Here is a 21,334-nt window from a genome sequence, read left to right on the forward strand (position 1 = left end):
CACATGAACAATGTTCTTTAAATACAATTACAATGAAATAGAAAATCCATGATTGTTGCAAGGAAAGTAAATAAAATAACAATCATTGATAATTGAAATAAAACATCTTTAAATGTTTTTGTCAAAAGCCATCTCCACCGGACCTCCCATGAGCCACATGGTGGACAACTGTAGATAAAACGACAAGCAAAGTATTAAAAATAAATTCTTTCCAAGAAAGGGTGAATGTCCTCCATCAAGGGTTTGACATCTTTATAGCCGGGGCGGCATTAGTGCACGTTAGTGCGTGTGAACGTGCCCCACTAGCTAGCTCACGGCCGCCACAGAATCCGTGAGACTAGATCAGTGTGTTCACGCTCATCAAACCGACACACTCATCTTATCGGACAGCTGAGAGAACTGAAAAAATATGTTCAGGACCGGCATGAACACCAGCCAGCCATCTCACAGCTGGAACTCACACAATTCAGTGGCAAGCCGGCAAATGACTTGGCTTGGATGTCTACGTTCTCCAATGCTATTGAACATGATTTGAAACCCAGCGAAGAACTCGATGGGTCTTCAACCCACCGCACGCATCACATAAGGGAGGGAGTGACTCATAAGGTGCACCCTGCATTCCACGCTGCTGAAGGTTGGCCCATCAAAGCTCACCTATATGAAGTCTTCACCACATTCATGGCGGAAGTCTCCGTGAGTACTCGCCCGTTGGTTCCTGATCTTTGTACGGCCTGTCTCAGACTGTCCTACTCCTCTCCCCAGAGTCTGATAAGGTTTTACTTCTCTTCTTCATTGTATTGTTAGTGGTGTCATCTTGCCCGATACCATGCGGGGGGAGTCTGACCCGAGAAAAAGAATCGGCTCCTAGCCGGTACTGATTCTGTTTTGCACAATACCGGCCCTATTGCTCGTCCTTTGAACCCTCGACGAGCCCATTTTGTTTCCTTGCACTCCTGAGTAGAAAGCACAATGTGGAACTGTGTAGTCATAGCCTCTACATCCATCTTCTTTTGGAAACACAAGTACAGTTTTTAATTAGATGCCCAATATTCTGCGTGGACGGCTAGGTTCGGCCATGTTTTCTTTGTGTTACACACTATTCGCTGTTCACCATGTAAGCTATCCTGTTAGCGGCTTTCACTTAGCTATATATCGGTAGCCAGATCAGTTAGGCTTAACGAGGCATACAATACATGATGGAAATATGTACATAACACAGTGTGCTAATAATCGAGAGAAACTGAGTGAATGGTGAACAGTAAGTCACTTTATTGGACTTTATTTTTTTAAATAGTGGTGAGTTGAACCAACTATTACTACAGCTGCATTAAACCAAGTTGATTCTTGGCAAAGCAAATCTTTTCGTTGCAAGATTTTTAATATTAGCATCACACATACTGCAGCCCCTGTCCAAGACCCCTATGAACTTCCTGTGATATACAAAGTGATGCAGACCAACAACTACCTCAGTAACCTACAGGTTTATGTTAAAAAAATAACATAGCAAGGGGTGCCCCTATCCATGCACTGTAAATAAATGGATCTGGTCGACAAAATGGCTGCTTCAGGAAGACAGCTCAGCGGTCCAGCAGTAAAAAACAGCTTAATGTGTATCCTGAGTCTTCACAAATCTTGGCATGTGCATGGACTACACTAAAACAGCACAGGGAAAAGCACACAACAACATGGTAATTCAACATAATATTTCATAATCTAATGCGAGACATTTCTGGGAGCGCAAATGCTGGAGTTCTAGGTCGAGGTGGAAACAGTGAAGTTTAGAATAGTGATTAAAGATACGGGAAACGGAAGAAGAGGGATCTCTGACAATGGCACCGAAATGTAAATGCATCCTAAAAACAAAAAAAATAGTCAAGCACATAGACGATAATGAAAATCCACAACAGTGACGGTTGCACACTGTGGGTGAAGCAGTGGTGGCTTTCCTCCCGGGCTTTTTGGTTCATCTTTGTATTAAGTAAAGGTTCGTTTTGAAAGAAATAAATACTAAATACTCAACATCACAGAGCTAAACAAAAAACAAAAAACAAAAAAACACGAAGCTAAATGAGAGAAAAACGACACCAACAAAAAGCAATATCTTTACATAGTAAACACATTGATAACTCACTTTCACTTCCCCTGCAGATGTACATTTAAAATATATTTGACATTGTACACAGCGTGACGTGCTGGAAACCAGTAGGATAAACAGATCTCGTTCAGTGCCTCCTACTCCTTCCAGGGCCTTAATTGTCACTGTTCAAGGGTCACAACCTCCACCGCCTGTCCGTCTAACGTGACGGTGTTGTCTATGCGTGTGGAGACAGGTGCCATGGCCACCTGGACGGGCCGGTTGCCATGGGCGAGGCTGGTCACTACAGTCTGGTACATGCTGACTGGGATCTGGACCAGACCTGAGGGATGGAAGCAGAGATGTTTTAGACAAGAGCACCAGAACCCGGTGTGCGTTCGGGTCGAATGCAAAAGTAGTTGTGATTAAGTGTTGAGATAACTAATCAATTAATCTATTAGTAAGACAGAAACTATCTGGCAATAATTCTAATTAATCAATTTTAAATTTAAAATTAAAATTTACCAGGTAGCATTTGGGGGAGCAAGAATTTAAAAAGTGAAGAATCTTTCCCTTTTTTCCCCCCGGAATTTCTTTTGAATTGAATAGTTTTCAACTCTTTATCAGATAAAACAAGCACTGACGCCTTGGGCTCAAATAACTTATAGGCATTTCTTAGCAATTGATTAATCATTCAAGTCATTTATCATTGAAGAGTGCATAAAATTCGCTGGTTTGAGATTCTCAAATGTGAGAATTTGCAGCATTATGTACTGTTTGGATTAAACAAGCAATGTGAAAGCATCACCTTGGTCTCCGGTAAAAGGACATGCACAACTATTTGACATTTTATAGACTGAAACATTCATTGTTTAATGAAAAAAGTTAAAATAATCACGAGTTGCAGCCCTGATGCTAACAAACACTGCTCGTTTTGTCTGTGGCCAGAGGTTATCTCGTCACTAGACTGTGTGTGACACGGTGTTTGGGAGGCAGCCATGTTACAGAGACGCTATTTCTGATAAATGGCCCGATTGAACGTTCCCGGCTCACTTCCGCCATGCCCAGCTGTGTGTGTGTGTGTGTGTGTGTCTGTAGGGATTACTGCTGCAGTCACGTGGGCCTCTGCCCCACCCTGCAAGCTGTCACAGGCAGGCAAGAAGGTCAGTGTAAAGGATGGCGGCGGCTAATGCCCGCTATGACACTGGACAATATTTAAAGATTAAAAAAAAAGAAAAGAAGTACAAAAATATATAACGCATGGTCACAATTGTTCATCTTTCAAGTCTCACACAATTAAATCAGGCCCCTGTTGCTGGGCTAGCTTGCAATCGTTGGTCCTTTTAACGTGGACCCTTGATCAGCCCACTCGCCAGTGATTTGTGACAGTTTTAAGTTTCGCTGATGCAGGTAATTGTGCTGGCGGTGATTATGGAGGAGCTTAGGGAAGAGGGCATTGGACCTGGCACGGTGACGTACAGACGTTGCAGAGCTACTGAGTGGAGGGCCTCATTTGGCCACTCGAACGTTGTTACTTAGACATTAAGGGTTGTATGTGGTGTGGCCGTGTGTATGTATTAGTGTGTGTGTGTGTGTGTCTGCATGCCTGTGTCAGCGAAGGGTCGCTACACAAGCCAATCAGTGTTGTCTGGGCCGCTGCACTTCAAACGGAGCTCTCCACCGCGTAGCACTTCAGTGATTAGCTAAGGTCAATACTCAGGAGGAGGACTGGCTTTGGCAGCTCCATTAGTTGTTTAAGTGAGCTATTGCAGCCACGTGACTCCTTATGGTTGAGGAAGCAAGATGTCAAACGACAAAGACTCAGACGCTTGATTTGAATAACTTGAAATTACATTAGTATACAAATGTGCAATTACACATTGTACATATTTTGCAGGGCCGTCTGTTATTACTGTACTTTCTCTGAAATTCAATTTCCTTTTGAGAAGCCAGATTTCATAGAACAAGTTGAATTGTTTAGCCAATGGAAACATCCAAGGGGTTCCAATTTTGGAATAAAATTCCTGCCATTCAACATTTAGGTTCGGCCTTCGTATACTATAAAATAAACTATAAAATACTGCCAATTTCCCTCGAAATAAATCCCAACTTTGCTTTCAACAATCTGTACTGTTGCACAATTTTAAAGCCTGTTCTCCAAAGATATGGTGCCACACACTGAGCCGTATGAGCTGGGTCATAAAGCTGGAAGGCTACGATAGGTAAAGGCATCTAGAGACGTACTTCCCCGCAGTGGTTTAAAAGAAAAGACAGATTTATGGTGTGGTATAAACTTAGAAAAAAACAGGTACAAATAGGTATGCAGATGCACTTGTTTAATTTAGAAAAGGCCTATATTCATGTGACATGTATATGTGTGAATGCACAAAGCCGAACAAGGGAACCTGGGGGTTGCTTGCTGACAGCTGGCCCTGTGATTAGACCATGGACTGATAATGGAGAGGATTGGTCCTTCTTAGCAGGGCCCCGAGGATCCTGTTCATGCCCCAAGGGTAGTGTGTGTATGTGTGTGTTTATCCCACTGTAAGATGGTGCTGACTAGAAGATAGAAATAAGGAAAGAGATTGACAGCTGATTAAGTGTGTGTAACTAAACCCCCTTTGTCTCAGGAGAACTTCCCGTTATAGTTCCTAGAAATGGACTTTGACGTTTACATTTGTTAGCATTACGAACTGTGTTGTGATGATCAATTTGTTGTGTCATTGCATTCATTATAAAGGACCGTGATTCATAGCCTGGATCCGCTAAAAAAAAGATGATTGAATTGTTTCGGCACTGAGCAATAATCAATATGGAAGGGATGGCAATATTAATAATAACAAATAAACATAAAAAACACATGAATATAAAGAAATTAGAACACATCAAACCATAGTTTCCAAAAGTGAAATGAAAAAGAATTTGCGTTGAGTCTTATTTGATGTGTCATGGTCAACACCAGGAAACATGACTCAATGCGTTTTGTATTTCACACCTAGTTTCACTTGAATACTTGAATTTATGTGGAACACGCCCCTGACATTTCCAGTCTACATTTAATAATCAATAACATACTTTTTTTCTTTTTGTCAATGCTATCCAACAAGGATCTGAGAATGTCGTTACAAACTGGTCCAATCCCAGCAGACGCATTGCCAGAGCAGTGACTGCAGTATGCACGTAAGGAGGTTGACGATGGGGTCATACAGCTACGGTATCATTAAAAAAAGGAGGGAGTGTTGCTACAAGATACACGCGGAAAAAACACACCATCTGTCACATCAGCACAGAGTAGATTAGAGTGTACGTAGGAGCTCAGAGGCCGCACTGCTACGGCAGGGAAGCTTAAACTTAGCGAGACTAATTAGACATGCCATTGGCTGGGGAACACACACAAGTTCCAATTAGTAAAGATGGTATGTCAAAAATATTCTTGTGTCTATTATATAGGGGAGAAGTTATCATCTAGTGCTATAGGCAACAACAAAAGAGACCTTGTACTGTATATGACTCTATGTAAATTGTTATTTGTGGTGTGTTTTGCGTGTTGATAACATCGCTGGGGAATATGTACCTGTGGCATCTTGAACCCCTGCCAGTGCCCCAACAGCAGCTGCTGTCTCTGCCAGGACAATCTGCCCTCCGCCTTGTAGAGTGGCCTCGGCCAACGTCGCTACAGCATGGGCTGCTGCCTCACTGCAACACACACACACACACACACATCCATTACAGTGTGCAAAAACACAGGAAAATTAACATTTTCTGTTATTAAACACATATGAGATGGATGTACTCATATATATATATATATATATATATATATTACGCTTCTGGATACAATCATTGGTACAAAGCAAAGTACACAGACACTCACGCGCAGTCGGCTCACAAAGGCAGGGGTTATTATAGAGAGGGGTGAAGAGGTAGGAGTGTATGAGCTGTAAGAGGCTTTTCTAGTCTGGACTTATAGAGAATCTGTCACATCTCCCGAAAGGCCAGGTGCTACGGGTCTAACAAAGCAGTTTTATTGACCAAATCTACCCAGTGGAATTACCACGAGCCTATTACCGCAGCGGCTTCGTTGTGAACTAATGGAACTGTTCACAGCATGGCTGATAATCACATCTGAGGTAGAACTTCAGACGGTCAGATAAGGGGAGGCGGAGCTACGAGAGTACAGACGGGAGGCAGTAAGCAGTAATGGTGCACTCGCACTGTTGTAAGTGGATGACACCCGAATGGATTGTTGTCCAGTGAGACAATAGCAGTAAAAATCTGGCAACATTGGTAAAATAATTCTTATCGAATTCTGGTTATTCTTGCTGTCATATTGCTGTGACTTTTGTAGTTTTCCTTCGTAGCAGTAAATATTTTGTGTTGTCAAACTACAGCCTGCTGTGCACCATCGAGATTAAATGGTTGGCAATGAGAGGAATTTACTAATTGTGTTTGCACAGGTTCTGAAAAGTGGAGGCAATGTGGAAGAGCCTTGAACTTCCAGCATTTCTAATAGCCAGCAGAAGCCTGACTCTATAGAAATGTACCCTTCTTCTGACTCGATTTATTACCTCAGTAAACACTGTAAACATGAGTTAATGGTTTATTCATTGACTAGTTTCAAGTCTTCTTCAATACAGGCTATGCTTTAGGGCGGGGCTACTCTGTGATTGACAGGTCGCTAGCGCAGCGTTGGTGTTTTCGTCTTAGAACTTCAACCCTTTCACGGTGTGTTTTCAGTTCATGAATCCATGTCCACACAGCAGAAAAGATAGTGGGAGAAAGAGGCTCTAGTCTCCCTCTGGAGCTGGGAAGCAGAGACAAAATGTTCCAGAGCCTGTGGAGCAGAGAGCCAAGAGTAGCTCGGCGCGGGTAAACAGGGGAGGGGAGGGAGGACTCAGGTGGGTGCAGGTAACAAGCCCCAATGGGACATACCCATACACATCTGAAATGATTGCCATGGCAATACTGCAGTGAAGAACCAGCTACCATGTGAGCGTCTCAGCAAGTCTGACTGATTCATCTGGCAAGTTTAAAACCTTTAATGACAATATGAAAGATCATGAACATAAAAGATGTAGATCAGGAAGTGGCGACAGCAAACTAGAGCTCTACAGGTTTTAGTTGCAGCCAAAGACCACCGACTACTTCTGTTCGTGAGCACACTTTCAACCTGCTGTACCCTGTTGCGCTGTAATCAGATCCGGCAGAAACGTGGCCCTCCATGGGGCATGATTTAAGATCCTATGGTAGATCCCATCTGAATATAATTGTGTGTCGCTGATTTCCCTCCAGAAAAGCATTACACCAACAACAATCCCTGTGCATCTTCTATTACTAGAGTGGCCGCAGGTAAAGACATTCGTCACTGATAGTAATATGACTGAAAACAAGACTATTTCCAGAAGCTGCAGACAGCCTGTTGCTTTTAGTCGCACTACTAAGCAATCAAGCATTTAACACATGCACTAGTGGTTTTTTTATAGTAAACAAAAGTCATACTGAGCCATTAGCACATGGACTTGTGAGCCATGCCTCTATCAAAGCTACGGGCTAATTAATTAGATGCTGAACTAGGATGAGAGGCAGTTGACTCGTCCTCCAGGGGACGCCGGTAACCTGCCCCGACAGTTGTGCCATTCTCATCCGGTTGTCAGGGCTGCCTGAATAAATTATGGCTTCTTCTTACTGTGATGTTTGCCGGCTCCACCACCACCACCAGTAACTGAAGACCCGTGAGGATTGTGTCAGTGAACTCCAAATCGTGCAGTATGTGTATATTTTAAAAAAGTGTTTGCAACTCTACAGTGACAGCTTTATGCGAGCACTTTGTGCTTTTCTGTCGCCAACAAGCCAACCGCTGTTTCCTCTTTATTACACGTTTTCAAGTGTGAAGCGGTAACATGTGTGAGCTGAGGATACTGGCCAAAGATGCGCTTGAGATCTATAAGATCTTATGGTTCTCAATAAAACTCAAAAATAGTCACCGGGATTCTCCAGATGAGCATAAAACTCACTGATCCTGAATATTAAAATAACAATATATCCTTTCTAACGTTTCCCTCAGCTATACAAAGTTAAAGCCACCTAAACAACATCAAGATGCTATTTACTTCTAACTTTAACAGCCATATTAAAACGTATTCACTCCCCGCACCCTCACCTATTAAGCGCCATTGTGACTGTGGCTCCGTGATGCATTTCGTGACTGGCAGCTACGGCGGCTTCTGCCAGGGATGCTACTGCCTGCGTGGCCTCTGAGGTGTGAGTGGTTTGGATTGTCATCTCGCCGCCCTGGAGGGTGGCCCAGTTCTGCTCCACCTGCAGAGGGAAAATATATAATTTCACAAGGAAAACAAATGAGTATCTGAGGTTAGGCGATACAGATCGATACTGACTGCTACCGTTATTGGATTGTCGGTTATCTGGCTTGTGTCTTTGATTTTGTGGTGCTGAACGGACAGCTCCCGTTGAGTGCGCTTTACACCCTAAAGTCTTGTTTCTTAGGCACACGCCTTATTAGATCGATCAAGCGTATTACTACAGTCTGTGTGCGGTAGATAAATGTGTGTTGTAGTAGGGAAAAAGTGATTTGTGGTAAGCGTATTGCACATGAGGTTGTACCTCTCCATCAGTGACGGTGGCGTAGTTGACTTGCGCAACCGTCACACCGGGCAGCTCTGAGGCATCTGCCAAGGTGGCAACTGTGTGTCCCGTGCCAACCTGAGAGGAAAAAGGGGTTCAGTCAAAAAAACAAAACAAAAAAATGATGAAGAATTGCTGAAAAAGATTTGGGATTTGTAAAAGTGCACAAGTACTAAAAACGTACCTGGATGAGCGAGACGGTTCCGTCGGGGTTGTTGACGGTCTGTACCACGGTTTGTTGGGGCACGAGGTGAGCGATGCTCTGCGCGGTGGTCAGATGGTGATGGGTGGTGGTTGTCGTGGTTACATGATCTTCAAAAGCATACAGCAGATCCTCGCGGCCATGCTGCTTGTAGCAGTTCTTAACGATGGTCCGCAACGCCTGCGTCCAAGACACCTTTGGGGGAAACATAAATACAAGTTAATACGGCCGCTATTCTACGAATTTCTTCTAAGAACAAATGCCATTTGAAACGGAGGTAAGGCTAGTATTTCCCTGCAAAGTATCAAAGTATGATGTCATTACTGCAGCATTTCTCTCACCCTCTGTTTCTGCTCCTCCGTGCGGACATCACTGCGGACGTTGGCCCAAGGGATGTCCTCTGGCCACCACACTGGCTTGCAGCTCTCCTTACCCCAGCCAGGCTTCCCTCGGCCCGTCGAGTACTTCAGCATCTCGGGGATGAACGCCCGCAGCTGGGCCTGAGGCAAAGGAGAGAAGCGTGGCGTAAAAAGAGATGACACAGACTCCAAAACTCCAAAGTGGAAAGCCGCAGTGTCTCTCTGAGACCACGCATAAGCTCACTCGCCCTTGAGCAGGCAGCAGGGAGGGGGGGCGCGTATTGATCGGGAACCCGCTGACGGGTGCTGAGGTGGTCATGGCCTGCAAATAGAAACGGGCCTTCTAAAAAGGGAGAACGATGCGATCATGTTTATTAACGGACCGATCTATGGCCGTGGCTCCAGCCTGATGCGTCAGACAGACACCATGGGAGCATAAGGGGTGAACCAACGCAGTTCAGCAGTCAACCTGTCCCAGCAAAGGCTCCGGGACAATCAGCGAGAGTATGAACAAAGGACAAGCTGGCCAATAAAATCAAACAAAAACATTTTTTTTTAAATTTACTTTGGTCACTCATGACATGTGCTACATTATGGACTTGTGTAAAGACTCCTTAGTTAGTGTTTCATTACTGTGCATTGACTGTATCACTGTGCCCCATAGCAAGGAATGAGTGTGTGTGGGGAGGGGGGGGGGGGGGGGGGGGGTCTTAATCTAATCTGATTTGCTTGCTATTGATCATCCGCCAGCAGACATACTTCCCGGAGTGTGGCAGTGGGCGGCATGCCTTTCCACTCACCATCGCCCACTTCCAGAACAAGCGTGCTCTCACACTCACCCGCAGGCTGGGGTGGGGTTTAGTGCCAGTGTCCTCAGTGTCCTGGTAATATGCAAGCATCACCGGGGGATTATATTGCACAATGAGGCACTGCAGCGTCTGCCTGCCTTGACATCACGGGCTAAATTTGGTGCCGGGAGAAATAAATCCACCCCCCCCCCCCCCCCCCCTCCTTAGACCCCCCCCTTTTCTTAACTCACAAACCACCTCTACACAGAGATGTGTCAAAATGGATCTGGATAGAAAATGGATGGTCAATCCTTAATCACACCGGCTTTGGAAAAACACATCCGGTGGCTGCAGTAAAGGGGCTTCACTTCAGCCGACACTTGGCATGCTGACAGAACAACTTGGATTAACCCCAGAAAGACGGACTTAGTAGCAAAAAGGATGCTTGCATTTCCACCTGTGGCTCATCCATGTGTGGATGCATGTGTGCGAGGCCAGATGGCCTAATTACAGTGGCTAGTGAGTAAAGTGGCATGTTGTGCTCGCACCCACCACTCCACCCCCGTCCCATCCTAATCCTCCAAGCAATGGTTCAATCAGCATTTGGGAAGGTCCCTGGTCCTAACAAGGCTAGGGGGTATTTATGGGCTCAGGCTAGACCCAGGATCACCTGCTGCAGATGCTCCACATATCGGACTGGCCAGGGCCTCTGCCGGCGTCGCTAAACTTTACTTGGAGTTTCTTCAGCTGTGTAAAAACCTACTGCAGGTGTCTGCACAGGAGACAATAAGGCCTTGCTGATAAGGATGAGTGCAAAGTCTGAATTAGCTCCCTTTCATTTGCCAACGTTGATCAACCTTTTCCAGGGACCGGACAACATCCTGTCTCCAACACTTGACACACACACACCTCTAAAAACACCCACCTACACACCTTTCCAGCTGGCTTGGCCAAGCTGAGTGAGGCAACATGTTACTCGTGATAATCTCATCCTACAACCTCTAGAAAAACAAGCACAAACTAACCCCTGCCCTCAGAGGACACACCCTGGGATTGGCTACCGTGCTCCCGGAGGGGGGGTGAGGACCGTCTCTCGGGGCCACGGTCATGCCGGCTACTCTGACGATGATCCTGAGAATGCGTCAGCAGCACTGGGACGGAGGAGTAAACAAGCCGGGTTCCCTCGGGTGAAGAGAGTACCCAAAGCTGCAAATGGTGCTACGTTTGCAGTGTAAGATCTAGCAGGATCAGCGTACTCTGCACATCCTCTCGCTGATCACTGGTACCACAGCAAGTCTAGCAACAGAGAGGAGGACGTGGCCTGTTTTCAGATGCCGACACTACCTAGGCATCAGGCGTACTGTCCGCCTGAGTAACAATGTCGAAGTCCCACTTTACCAAGAAAATTAATTTAGAAATAGTTACTGGCTAAACATGCATGAATCAAACTCATCAAGTGGCACTGATGGAGATGTAAAAACAGCTGAAATGTAATAGTTAACCTTGATTCATGTACAACTGCTGGCTAAACTCACAACAGACATATAGAACACAAACTGTGACGCTGATTTGTTGCCAACTGGTGCCCTCTGCTGGGACTATCGACATTGTGTTTCGGCAAAGGAACAGCTGTTTAATGGACCATATTGTGTTGGGCCACAACAGATAAGCAGAGAGAGTATTGAGCCTGACCTGGGTCATCTTGTCCACAGAGACAGGTATGCCATCGATGGTGAGGGGGGGCAGCTCTGAGGCCATGTCTCCACCAGGGGGGGCATGTTCAGCCAGCGCGTTCTCCAGATCCTCCAATATCATGCCCTTATACTTCCTCACCTGGAGGACAGAAAAACAGTTGTGGCACAGTTTTAGTTCAGTGCCCGTAGCTATTTGCCAATTGGTTCGACTTACTTTTGGATGATCGTTTAACGTTTGAGTCACTTATCAAGTGAAACACAAGTAATTGCTAATAACGGCCGACTGTAACACTCACCACATTCTCCAGAGGAGCAGCACCAAACACCTTGAACACGGGGTTGGGTTTGGAGGGAGAGATGCACAGCACGATGGCCTGTTGGCCCACTCTGGTGGTGTACTCATCCAGGGTGGCTCGCAGTTTCCTGTAAGCAAACACCATCGTTTACCTTCTGGTTCACAGTACAAGTACAACACCAACTCTGTCTGAGAGAAAACAATGATCTCTGGCACTGAAAATGACATTTGTTGTCATTTTAACTAGTGAGGAAAAATACATGGTTGAGGTATAAAAAGGACTTTTGGCCTGCTGGTGCCTTAAGCTCACCTGAGCAGACGAGTCTGCTGCCTCTTGCGGATGGAGGGGTTGGATTCAAAGATGTGAGGCCTCTTTCTTTTCTTACCAGTTGCCACGGCCGCAGCCGCTGCCATGCCTACTGGCCCTGAGAGAGAGAGAGAGAAAGAGCATTTATGATTGTTAGAGAAAGAAGAGGCTAGTAATCAGCATCAAGGATATTCTCTAGATCGTCTTTGAATGCTGTTTTTTTTCCTCTCTGATACGAGCTTTCAATAATAGTCTTAAATGTACAGCCTACAAGATTCAATCTCATTTTTTTAAAAGGATGAAAGTGAGATTTAACTAGAGAGAGAGAATTGTCTACTGGCGCCACCTGCTGTTCAGTCAAACGCATTACACTGAACTCAGGTGGCTGTGGATGTTTCACTGGATTAGCAGACTTTATCAGAGACGCAAGATGAAATCATCTGCTTGTCTGCCAGACATTGGTTTAGGAAAACTCCGTAAGTGTTCTTGGATGCTTCTTATCGAATAAAACCCACTCCCACTAACTCGGATCCACACAAAATGCTCGGCTTCTCGCTACTGGGTCGAGTCTAGATGTACCTGCGGCCGCCAGGTGTGCGGTGATCTCATCCGTGCCAGCCGAGTTGAGGATGTCCGTGTCGTCATAAGGGTCGTCATCTGGCGAAGACGTCGAGTCTTCCTCAGCGCTCATCATGGATGCTTCGGTAAAGGTGGCCACATGTACCTATACACAGTAAGGACCCAAGTAGAATTAGTTTAAATCCACTGAGTCTACCACTCTAACTAGCTGGAAAAAACTTGTTTAAATATCATGTGAATAATGGGAAGAAGGACGTGTGTCTCTTCGTCCTTCCTGATTTCCACTGTGTAACTATTCTGCTTGTAAGTGCACCTGGTGAACTTGTTGGCTGACGGCGCTCGCCTCGATGGTGGTCATGTGTTCCGTCTGGTGAACGACGTGCTCATCCATTGTTGGCCACCTGGTCTACACAGCTGGATCCACGGTACAAAGACTGAGGTGAGAGAGGAAAAGAAGAGACGCAGCATGAGATAAACTGTGGGGAGTAATTCCTGCTTCATTGGCTACTGATATACATCTTAGCAAGCAGATGCATATTATTGCATACATTGTTGGGCTGTCTGGGCTGACACGTCTCTTCAGTGTCGCGTGGCGGTCGGGGACAGTGCCTGTGGAGTGATGGTTCCCATTTATTTTTGAAAAAGGGGGAGCAGAGAGTGTGCTCCGGGTATCGGGGTATCACACTGCTCAGCCTCCCCGGGAAAGTTTATTCCAGGGTGCTGGAAAGGAGGCTCTGACCAGTTGTCTAACCTCGGATTCAGGAGGAGCAATGCAGATTTCATCCTGGACCAACTCTTTACGCTTGCAGGTCTGTTCTGAGTCATGGGAGTTTGCCCATCCAGTCTACATGTGTAGACGGTCTACAACCGAGTCCCCCCGGGGAGTCCTGAGGGGAGGTACAGTGTTTGTATGACCAAAGTGAGCGCTGTGTCCGGATACTCGGCACAATGTTTCCAGTGTGTGTTGGCCTCTGCCAGGTTTGTCCCTCGTCACCAATCCTGTTTGTGATTTTCATGGACACACCGCGAACCGGCCCCAGATGAGCGGGAGCTAATGGTTGGATGGACGGACCATGATGTAACATGTCCTCAACATCTACCATTATCTATATTGGAAGATGTGCTTAGAAACATATGACATAACTACGTCATTCTGATCACACATCATTGGAATGAAATATAAATTAATCAGACATACTGCCTGGTACTTTAGTCTGTAAATATTTTGTATATTTATGTAAACTGCACCATGAATGCAAAAGACCATTAAATTTAAGCAATTTATTTACAAAACTACAACCACTGCTGCTCTACCTCCTAGATGGCTTCCTACTGCATCACTGTAATCATACAAATGTTTAATTTTCCAATTTATTATTATTATTATTATGTGTTAAATCATAGGTTTTTACAAGGAATGTACTAAGAAAATAGCATTCAACACATTATAGACATTGATTAGCACTACTTAGATACTTCAAATCATCCAAAAGGTAATTTCTGACAGTATATATAAGTAGGAAAGTCTAAAAGTAGTCAGTTTGAGACAGTGAAAGTGTCTCTTTATTCATTGGTGAAGAGCATCTGTGTGTTGTGTGTGTGTGTATATATATGGACTATGTATTTCTACAGATCTGTCCCATACACGATTGTTTTCTCATTGAGAGACTTGGACATTGTTGATGTTACCCACCAATGCATAAGGAGTCTAGTTGTGTCATATACAGCAGCCAGACAGGTTCATTGGCATGAAATATCTCCTGTAACGACTCCATAGACTGTATCTGCTGGTTGAATCAAAGGGATGATGCACGACTCGGTGCACGCCTCGACAATAACATTGGTGTTTAACCATACCCATGGCCTACAAACAGGCACATTCCCCTATCACCTAGTAAGAAACGTTATGCAAAAATACATCTGTATTAAATCGGCAACGTTCCTGCTCGTGCAGTGCAGTTAGCCCACTCGCTTGACAACGACCACCAAACAGAGCTAAGCTAGCACTGTCCTACATTCGGCTAATACGCTAGCTAGCTAACCATTCGGCGGTGTAGCTTCGATCATCTGAATGGACATTAGCTGCGATCGTGAGCAGCAACAGTGTCCCGATGTTCGGACACTGAACAAACATGCATCCAGTGTGCAATGGAGGGCAACGGTTAAAGCTCGGTAGCACAGCGGCTAGGTTAGCATGAAACCCGCGCAATATGAAACAAAACAGAGCGGTACAACAGGCCCAGCGGCCTGCACGTCTTCCACAGCTATTCTACTCTTTATGAGCTTGTTGTCGATACGCGCCTAGAACAGGAATCCTCACAAAAGCCAGAAATGCATCAAAAACCGTGTTCCGGTCAACATCACAACAATCTGCATCGTTCACCCCCAACGCTGCCGGGTTCGGTGATGCGGCTGCGCCGGGGCTGAAATAGATGGAGATTGCGCGGTAGGGCACTAACCTCAGAGCGGCTGCGCTACTTCGGGCCTGCGCCGTACAGTGGGGATGGAAGGAAGCTCTAATGGACGACAGAGGGGAGCCAGCAGCGAACACAGCGAGCAGACCGCACACAACACTGATCTGCACTAGTGATGCCTTCAGGTGCCCGTCCCGAGCTTCTCTCTCATACAGTCACGATGCATACACTCGTGCGAGCATTTTGAAGCACCTTTTGCCAAAATAATGGAGAAGAACACGATGCCAATCGGGTTGTTTATTCCTTTCGTTTCACCACAAAGACACATTGTGCTGATAGAAGGACTACGTATGTTGACGTAACGCAATAGTCAGAAAACATGCTTTAGAAGTATAAACGGTATTTTAATTACATCATTTGTATACCAATACTCTAGTTGCACATATTTATTAAGAAATACAGATAAATAATCTTGGAAGTATTTGCTGTTGTTGCCAAGCCAATGCGTTATTAATTAAGTAAAGGTAAAACAAATAATTGAAATAGAAACGCAACATGGAAAATGTGAAGCACAATTGTTTATGCAAAGCAAGGCACATATTTTTGTATTATAGCCTTCATTTCATGCACACGAATGGTTTTAGCGTGTTTACATAATGCATTGAAACATTAAAAGGGGCATCATACGTTTCCCTATTCCTATCATAGTGATTTTGCCTTCATATTAAATCCAGATGGGTCATTAATTGCACCATTTATTGTGGATTATATTTCCGATAGTTATTGAACGCAACATGAAACCTGGCAAACCACGCCCCTTTCCAATGACAAACTGAACTCAACTGAAGCATGTCACAGACCACCATTGCTGTAAAGTTAGCCGCATGTTGGGCTACAATCACAAAACAAACACAGTTGAGGTTAGTTATGTAGCGTTGGTGTTGACAAAGGTTAATGTTTTAATTTGGGAAAACGTCACTGCTGACAAAGTAAATAACGCTGGATCAAAACAAACTTTCCAATTACTCCAATTAGCAACACCTGTGTCCTTCAGGCATTCTGTATCACTTTCTACCTGAAGCTGTTTATTCCCCCAAGAGGTTAGTAGCATTTCTGTACAAAAACATAGACTACGACACACTTATTTAAATGATTAAATATGTACAAAATGTTTACTATGTGTCTACCTACCAGCTGACATGTAGGCCTACTCGGGTGCATAACTAGGTAAAGGTAGCTAAAGCTAATAGAGTTATCCAATAGTCCTGCAATAAATCCTACTGTCATGAAGGTTATAATGTTAGGCATTTGTTGAAACTGTTTTAGAGAAACTGATCATTTTGGTGGCTGCAGTTTGTGCTGCTTTGTAAAGTTTTTTTTATTTTTTATTATTTAGCCTACCCTCATTGATATAAATGGGGTTGACTAAAATAATAGAAACACCTGTTAGTATAACGCAATACAATTCAACAGAAGCACAAACTTCAGCCTCCAAAATGATCATAAAAGTTGAATCAACACATCTCTCAAACAGTTGTAACCAGAACGCAGCATTAGGATTAATGGCAGGACTGCTGCATGAGACTGCATTAGTTTTAGCTGGCTGCACCTAATAAACTGAGTGTCTATGATATTTAGGTCTATCATACAGAAACTCACATGAACGTTTTTTGATCTTATAGCTTCACATACTCAAGAGCCAATCGGTTACTACATGTGCCAGCGATATCAAAGACATTTGGAAGGTGAAAGTCCCTCAATCTCATTGCCGGTTTACTGCTACTCTATACTGTACAAGAGCATGTAATGTGTTTCAGTATTCATGAAGGACTAAACTTATCCCTGACATTGCTCACTTTGTACTCCAAATAGACAACTTCAGTGATGCCACAATGTGACAGATCCGTGGGAGAGCAGACTGAAAGGATTGAACGGTAGGTTTCTGACAATTTCCTTTATATTGTATTCCTGCTAAACTTCACTAGTCCTATCGTTAATGCTCCAATGACGCATCACAGACCAGCATCCACTACTTGAGTCACACCTCAAGGGGGCAGCATTGCATTGCAAATCGCACTTTGCACTCGGCCTCTCAACTTTGTTGGAACAGGAGCTGACAGTGAGGCGTCATTGACGCGGCTCTCCGCAGGTGCCCTGGCGTGCATTCAAGATGATGGATGTTTTACATTAGTGTGTGGTGACAGCAGCTTATGCTTGTGCATCACTGAACGTCGGCAAGTATCACATTCAAAAAAATCTGGCAGGAGAGGCGCAGTGTTACTCCACATTTACAGCTTCCGTACTGTGTAACTGACCTTCACACTACATTGTCTCTCTGTAGTGCCTCTGTCTTTGCTTTCAACATCTGCAGACAGGATGCCACACAATTAGTATGTCACTCTCTCCTGATGCTACATGATTGACAAGCTGTGGTCAGAAACAGATGGTTTTACTTTACACTGTTGCGTACAGAACACTGTTTAGAGTTAACGATGAATTTATTTGAGTTTGCCAAAAAATCCGGCTTTGGGATGTTTGGTTAGTCCTGCCTTTATGTCCATGCCATTTAAGCATCGTGGTCGGTAGATCATCTTAGAAAAGTTGTAGCTACTTATAGAGGGTACTGGTTTTGCATTCATTCAATTTGTTTCTCAAGGGCACTGCAGTGCGAAACTGTTTCTGCCAGGCATCGTGTGACGTAGATGGAGTGTGCTAATGAACCAATGTCCTATTATTTGGTCCTATTCTGCTTTCTCCACCGTGGGCTGTGGTTGGGTATAGATAAGGCTCACAGCCTGTGGGTCTGGAATCAATAATGGATGTAATTGGTGAGGTGGAAGTGAGGATAATTGAAGGTAATTGTGTGGACCGTCACAAGACTATGAGAGAGGTCAAGACAAGAGTAGTAGTAGACGAAGGTGGTGGGGATGGGGAAAGAAAATGCTCCTGTAGTCTTTACCTAATGTACAGTATATAACATCGCCGTGGTACCAACCTCTCTCTAGTGGTCTAGCTGCAACTAGACATTTTTTAGGTAGAAATACAACCACCTAAATCACAAATTGCAGAACAAAGTATTCATCTTTCCTTAAACCACATGCATTTAGTTTCTCATGTAAAGTTCTTGTGTTGCATATGGTTACTTCTTAACCCCCAGGAAGCAACCAGTTGGCAATGATTGAGTTCTGAAATATTACGCTAGATCTTTCTTTCTTCCTTTCTTTCTCTCTGCCATTCCCATTAGTGGAAAGTGGAATAGACCAGCTTGGTTGGTAAACATGAGCATGTTGTGCACATTTTAAAGATGTTTCACTACCTGCTTTCAAAGTTCAAACTTGAGTTAAAAAGAGTTTCTGCCATTTGGAGCTGCAGGTGTTGCCTTGCGCTTCATTAGTTAAAAAACGTCTTCTTCGCCTTCAGATCTGTATGAAGTCTCTTGGTTTCCCAGTTAATCTTCAGTCCAATAAAACCCCTAAATATTTCACTTTTAAACTTTTTTTTTTGCATGCTAGAAAATAATGTTGCCGTTGCGTTTTTGCATGTGGGTTTCTCTTCTCATGAGCACAGCCAAGATATTGTGCTGCTAGCCGCCAAGGAGTTACATTGTAGCAGTTGCTGGATACCTGACTTGCTTAAGGGCACCTCAACAGTGGTACATATGGGAGGGAGTGCATGGTTTAATGCATTCACGTCTTTCTCCAAATCATTTCTAGCCACTAGGGTGCACCAGCCTGAAGTCACAGTGCAAGAGTTAACAGCAACTGGCATTCTCAGTGTTCCTTTGGTTATGTGTACCTGTCTTGGATCAATTCAGTGAGCAAACAACATTAGCAATACTGATACTCTAAATGTCCTTGATTATGAAGTATATTCCTTTCCCAAAGGTTGCTGGACGTTCCGTACGTTGGGTATAACAGGTGAAATACTCTGCATTAACAGCAGGGGGCACTGCAGTACCATGCATTGAACCAAAACGGAACTGCTGTAGAAACTTTATAGCTGCTCTGCAGAGTCATGCCCACTGAATGATATGACACATTCATTCATATTTCACTCTGAGAACATTCACAGATTACTTCCATTTAATATCTCTGGGCAAAGCGAATCCCAGATCTCAGCTATGTTATCTTTTTGTGGATTAGAATGTAAGGGTGTACTTTTCAGTTGAATTTTCGTTTACTTGCAGAAAGTCAATCTCGTGTAAGCAATGAATAAATGAACGGATGCATAGTGGAACCTTGAAAGTCCAAAAAAAAACCTTGTCGTACTGTACACTATATGAGAGTATAACAACATTGCAGCATCAGCACAGCTTTCTCAAATTTGACCCGACTAATGGGCTGAGGGCGCTCTGTAGAATTCTATGTCCCAACGCTAAACGATTTAAGAGCCTAATTAATACTGGGCTGTTATGGCTCACACCAAAGATTGAAAATAAATCTTGTCCCTCCAATTATTTGCACATATGTATATCTGTGATAGGTTACTTTACAAACTTACTTGCTGCAGAGTTGCATGAAAAAACGTCTGCTACACAAACTTTGTAGTGATGAAAGTGTTTCTTAATTACCTCAAGTACTTTCCTTTGCATAAAGTATTAATGTAATTTCAATCAGCACATTTATTGCACAGTCTGGATGTTTTTTTTTTATTGTTTCACTCTTTAACAATTGCCGTACAGCCTAAAAATAGCATAGACGTTTCTTAGAGAACACAAGGACTTCACTTAGGTGAATAGGAGCGGTGGTTGGATTGACAAACTAAAGCGTGAGACATTTTGGGTGGGTTAGGGGTAATTGCATCGGTACAACATCAATCACCTGCTTTGATGTCGCAGCCAAGTGTTTCCAGGTGATCACACAACTTCACAGCTCTCCTGTCATTGGCTGGCTCAGAAGTAGCCGCATCCAGCATTTCTTGTAGATTCCACTCTCTGGAGGATTTAGTGAAGGATGTTGTCAGTGATGAATGCTTTCGGCAATTTAACCAGATATTAGATTGAACCCTTCTGTTGCTTCTCCGTAACTTGCCACTCTGCTGGAAGGGAATGCGAATAGATGGAGAACATTTAAAGTATCTCACACACATGGAAGTCAGTGAAGCACTTATCATTGATTCCATATTTTGGCTCTAGTTTTCTGTGTTTACCGACTGCAAGACTCGAGCTTCTTCATGTTTCTGTCTCACACCAACCACCTGCTCTTCCACTCTCCTCCTCTCTCCCTTTATCTTTTCTTTAAAGTATGTCCTTTAACTATCAGCAGTATTTTTATTTTTGATTCAAAGCAGTGAATGCAATCATTTGAAAGAGAGGGAGTTTACCACTGTATATGAGTTTGGAAGAAAGGAGGAAGAGTAGTGTTTTCATTACAGATGATCAAGCCAAGGCTTTGCTTTTATTCTCCGAGCACAGCCTGTTGTCAATAGAAAGAGTGCAGAGAGGACGATAATAAAGGGCAAGAAAAATGGGTTGAAGGGGGAAAAACAAGCAGACATTGTAGAGGGAAGTCTGATTGAAACAACTATCAGTGGGCTGTCTCTCTATCAAGTGTCTGTCTCTTTCCTCCTTCACGATGTGTTCCCATGCCTAATTGGAAATGCAGTGTAGGTAATGAACCCGTTTATAGACTCATTATTACAGTTTTCAGCATTAGCACAAGGTGTCATGACGAGGAGAACGGAAGAAAGAGAAATGCACGAAGGACAATTGAGAATTATGCAGGGTGAAATATTATTGTCATAAAAGTGCATACTTTGATGTGAAAAGATATTTCGCAGGTGTACTTTGACGTCTCTTCACACATGCTGATTGTTGTGACCAAGATAATTGGGTCCCTGTCGGCTTGTGTTGTGCCATGAATGCTTGTTCAACACCTGCCAAACGGGGAGTATAGCCTCGTAAAGCCAGGCTGCCGTACATCTTGCAAACTCAGTTTTTTTTACTGCTCAATTGAACATCATGAGCTAAGCAGAAATTGTG

The 21,334-nt window shown here is 44.0% G+C and overlaps 1 protein-coding gene across 4 annotated transcripts; it reads right to left on the reverse strand.

The window, feature by feature from the left end:
* Positions 1–1,047: 1,047 nt before the first annotated feature.
* Positions 1,048–15,477, reverse strand: nrf1 (nuclear respiratory factor 1). 4 transcript variants are annotated; one of them, XM_079183952.1, is made up of 13 exons: positions 13,692–15,293; positions 13,489–13,549; positions 13,254–13,374; positions 12,941–13,085; positions 12,365–12,479; positions 12,056–12,182; positions 11,758–11,898; positions 9,260–9,418; positions 8,901–9,113; positions 8,696–8,794; positions 8,235–8,392; positions 5,649–5,770; positions 1,048–2,417 (listed from the first exon to the last, which is right to left on the reverse strand). In XM_079183952.1, the coding sequence occupies exons 3-13, from the start codon at positions 13,329–13,331 to the stop codon at positions 2,257–2,259; spliced, it is 1,518 nt and encodes a 505-aa protein (XP_079040078.1). In that variant the 5' UTR covers positions 13,332–13,374; positions 13,489–13,549; positions 13,692–15,293; the 3' UTR covers positions 1,048–2,256. The 4 variants fall into 4 exon arrangements, with proteins under 4 accessions (XP_079040078.1, XP_079040075.1, XP_079040077.1 ...); XM_079183949.1 differs by having other exon boundaries at positions 12,887–13,085; XM_079183951.1 differs by lacking the exons at positions 13,489–13,549; positions 13,692–15,293 and adding an exon at positions 15,400–15,477 and having other exon boundaries at positions 12,887–13,085.
* Between the last annotated feature and the right edge of the window lie 5,857 nt (positions 15,478–21,334).

This window comes from Pholis gunnellus (genome assembly GCF_910591455.1).
Source record: "Pholis gunnellus genome assembly, chromosome: 22".
Taxonomy (NCBI): domain Eukaryota; kingdom Metazoa; phylum Chordata; class Actinopteri; order Perciformes; family Pholidae; genus Pholis; species Pholis gunnellus.

Bases quoted from the DNA above. Each gene is read 5' to 3' on its own strand.
- nrf1 (XM_079183951.1), bottom strand. From the start codon at position 13,331: ATGGATGAGCACGTCGTTCACCAGACGGAACACATGACCACCATCGAG. The intron at 8,795-8,900 runs GTACGTTTTTAG...TTTTCCTCTCAG, and splicing joins GAACCGTCTCGCTCATCCAG to GTTGGCACGGGACACACAGT. The intron at 8,393-8,695 runs GTACAACCTCAT...TTCCCTCTGCAG, and splicing joins CCACCGTCACTGATGGAGAG to GTGGAGCAGAACTGGGCCAC.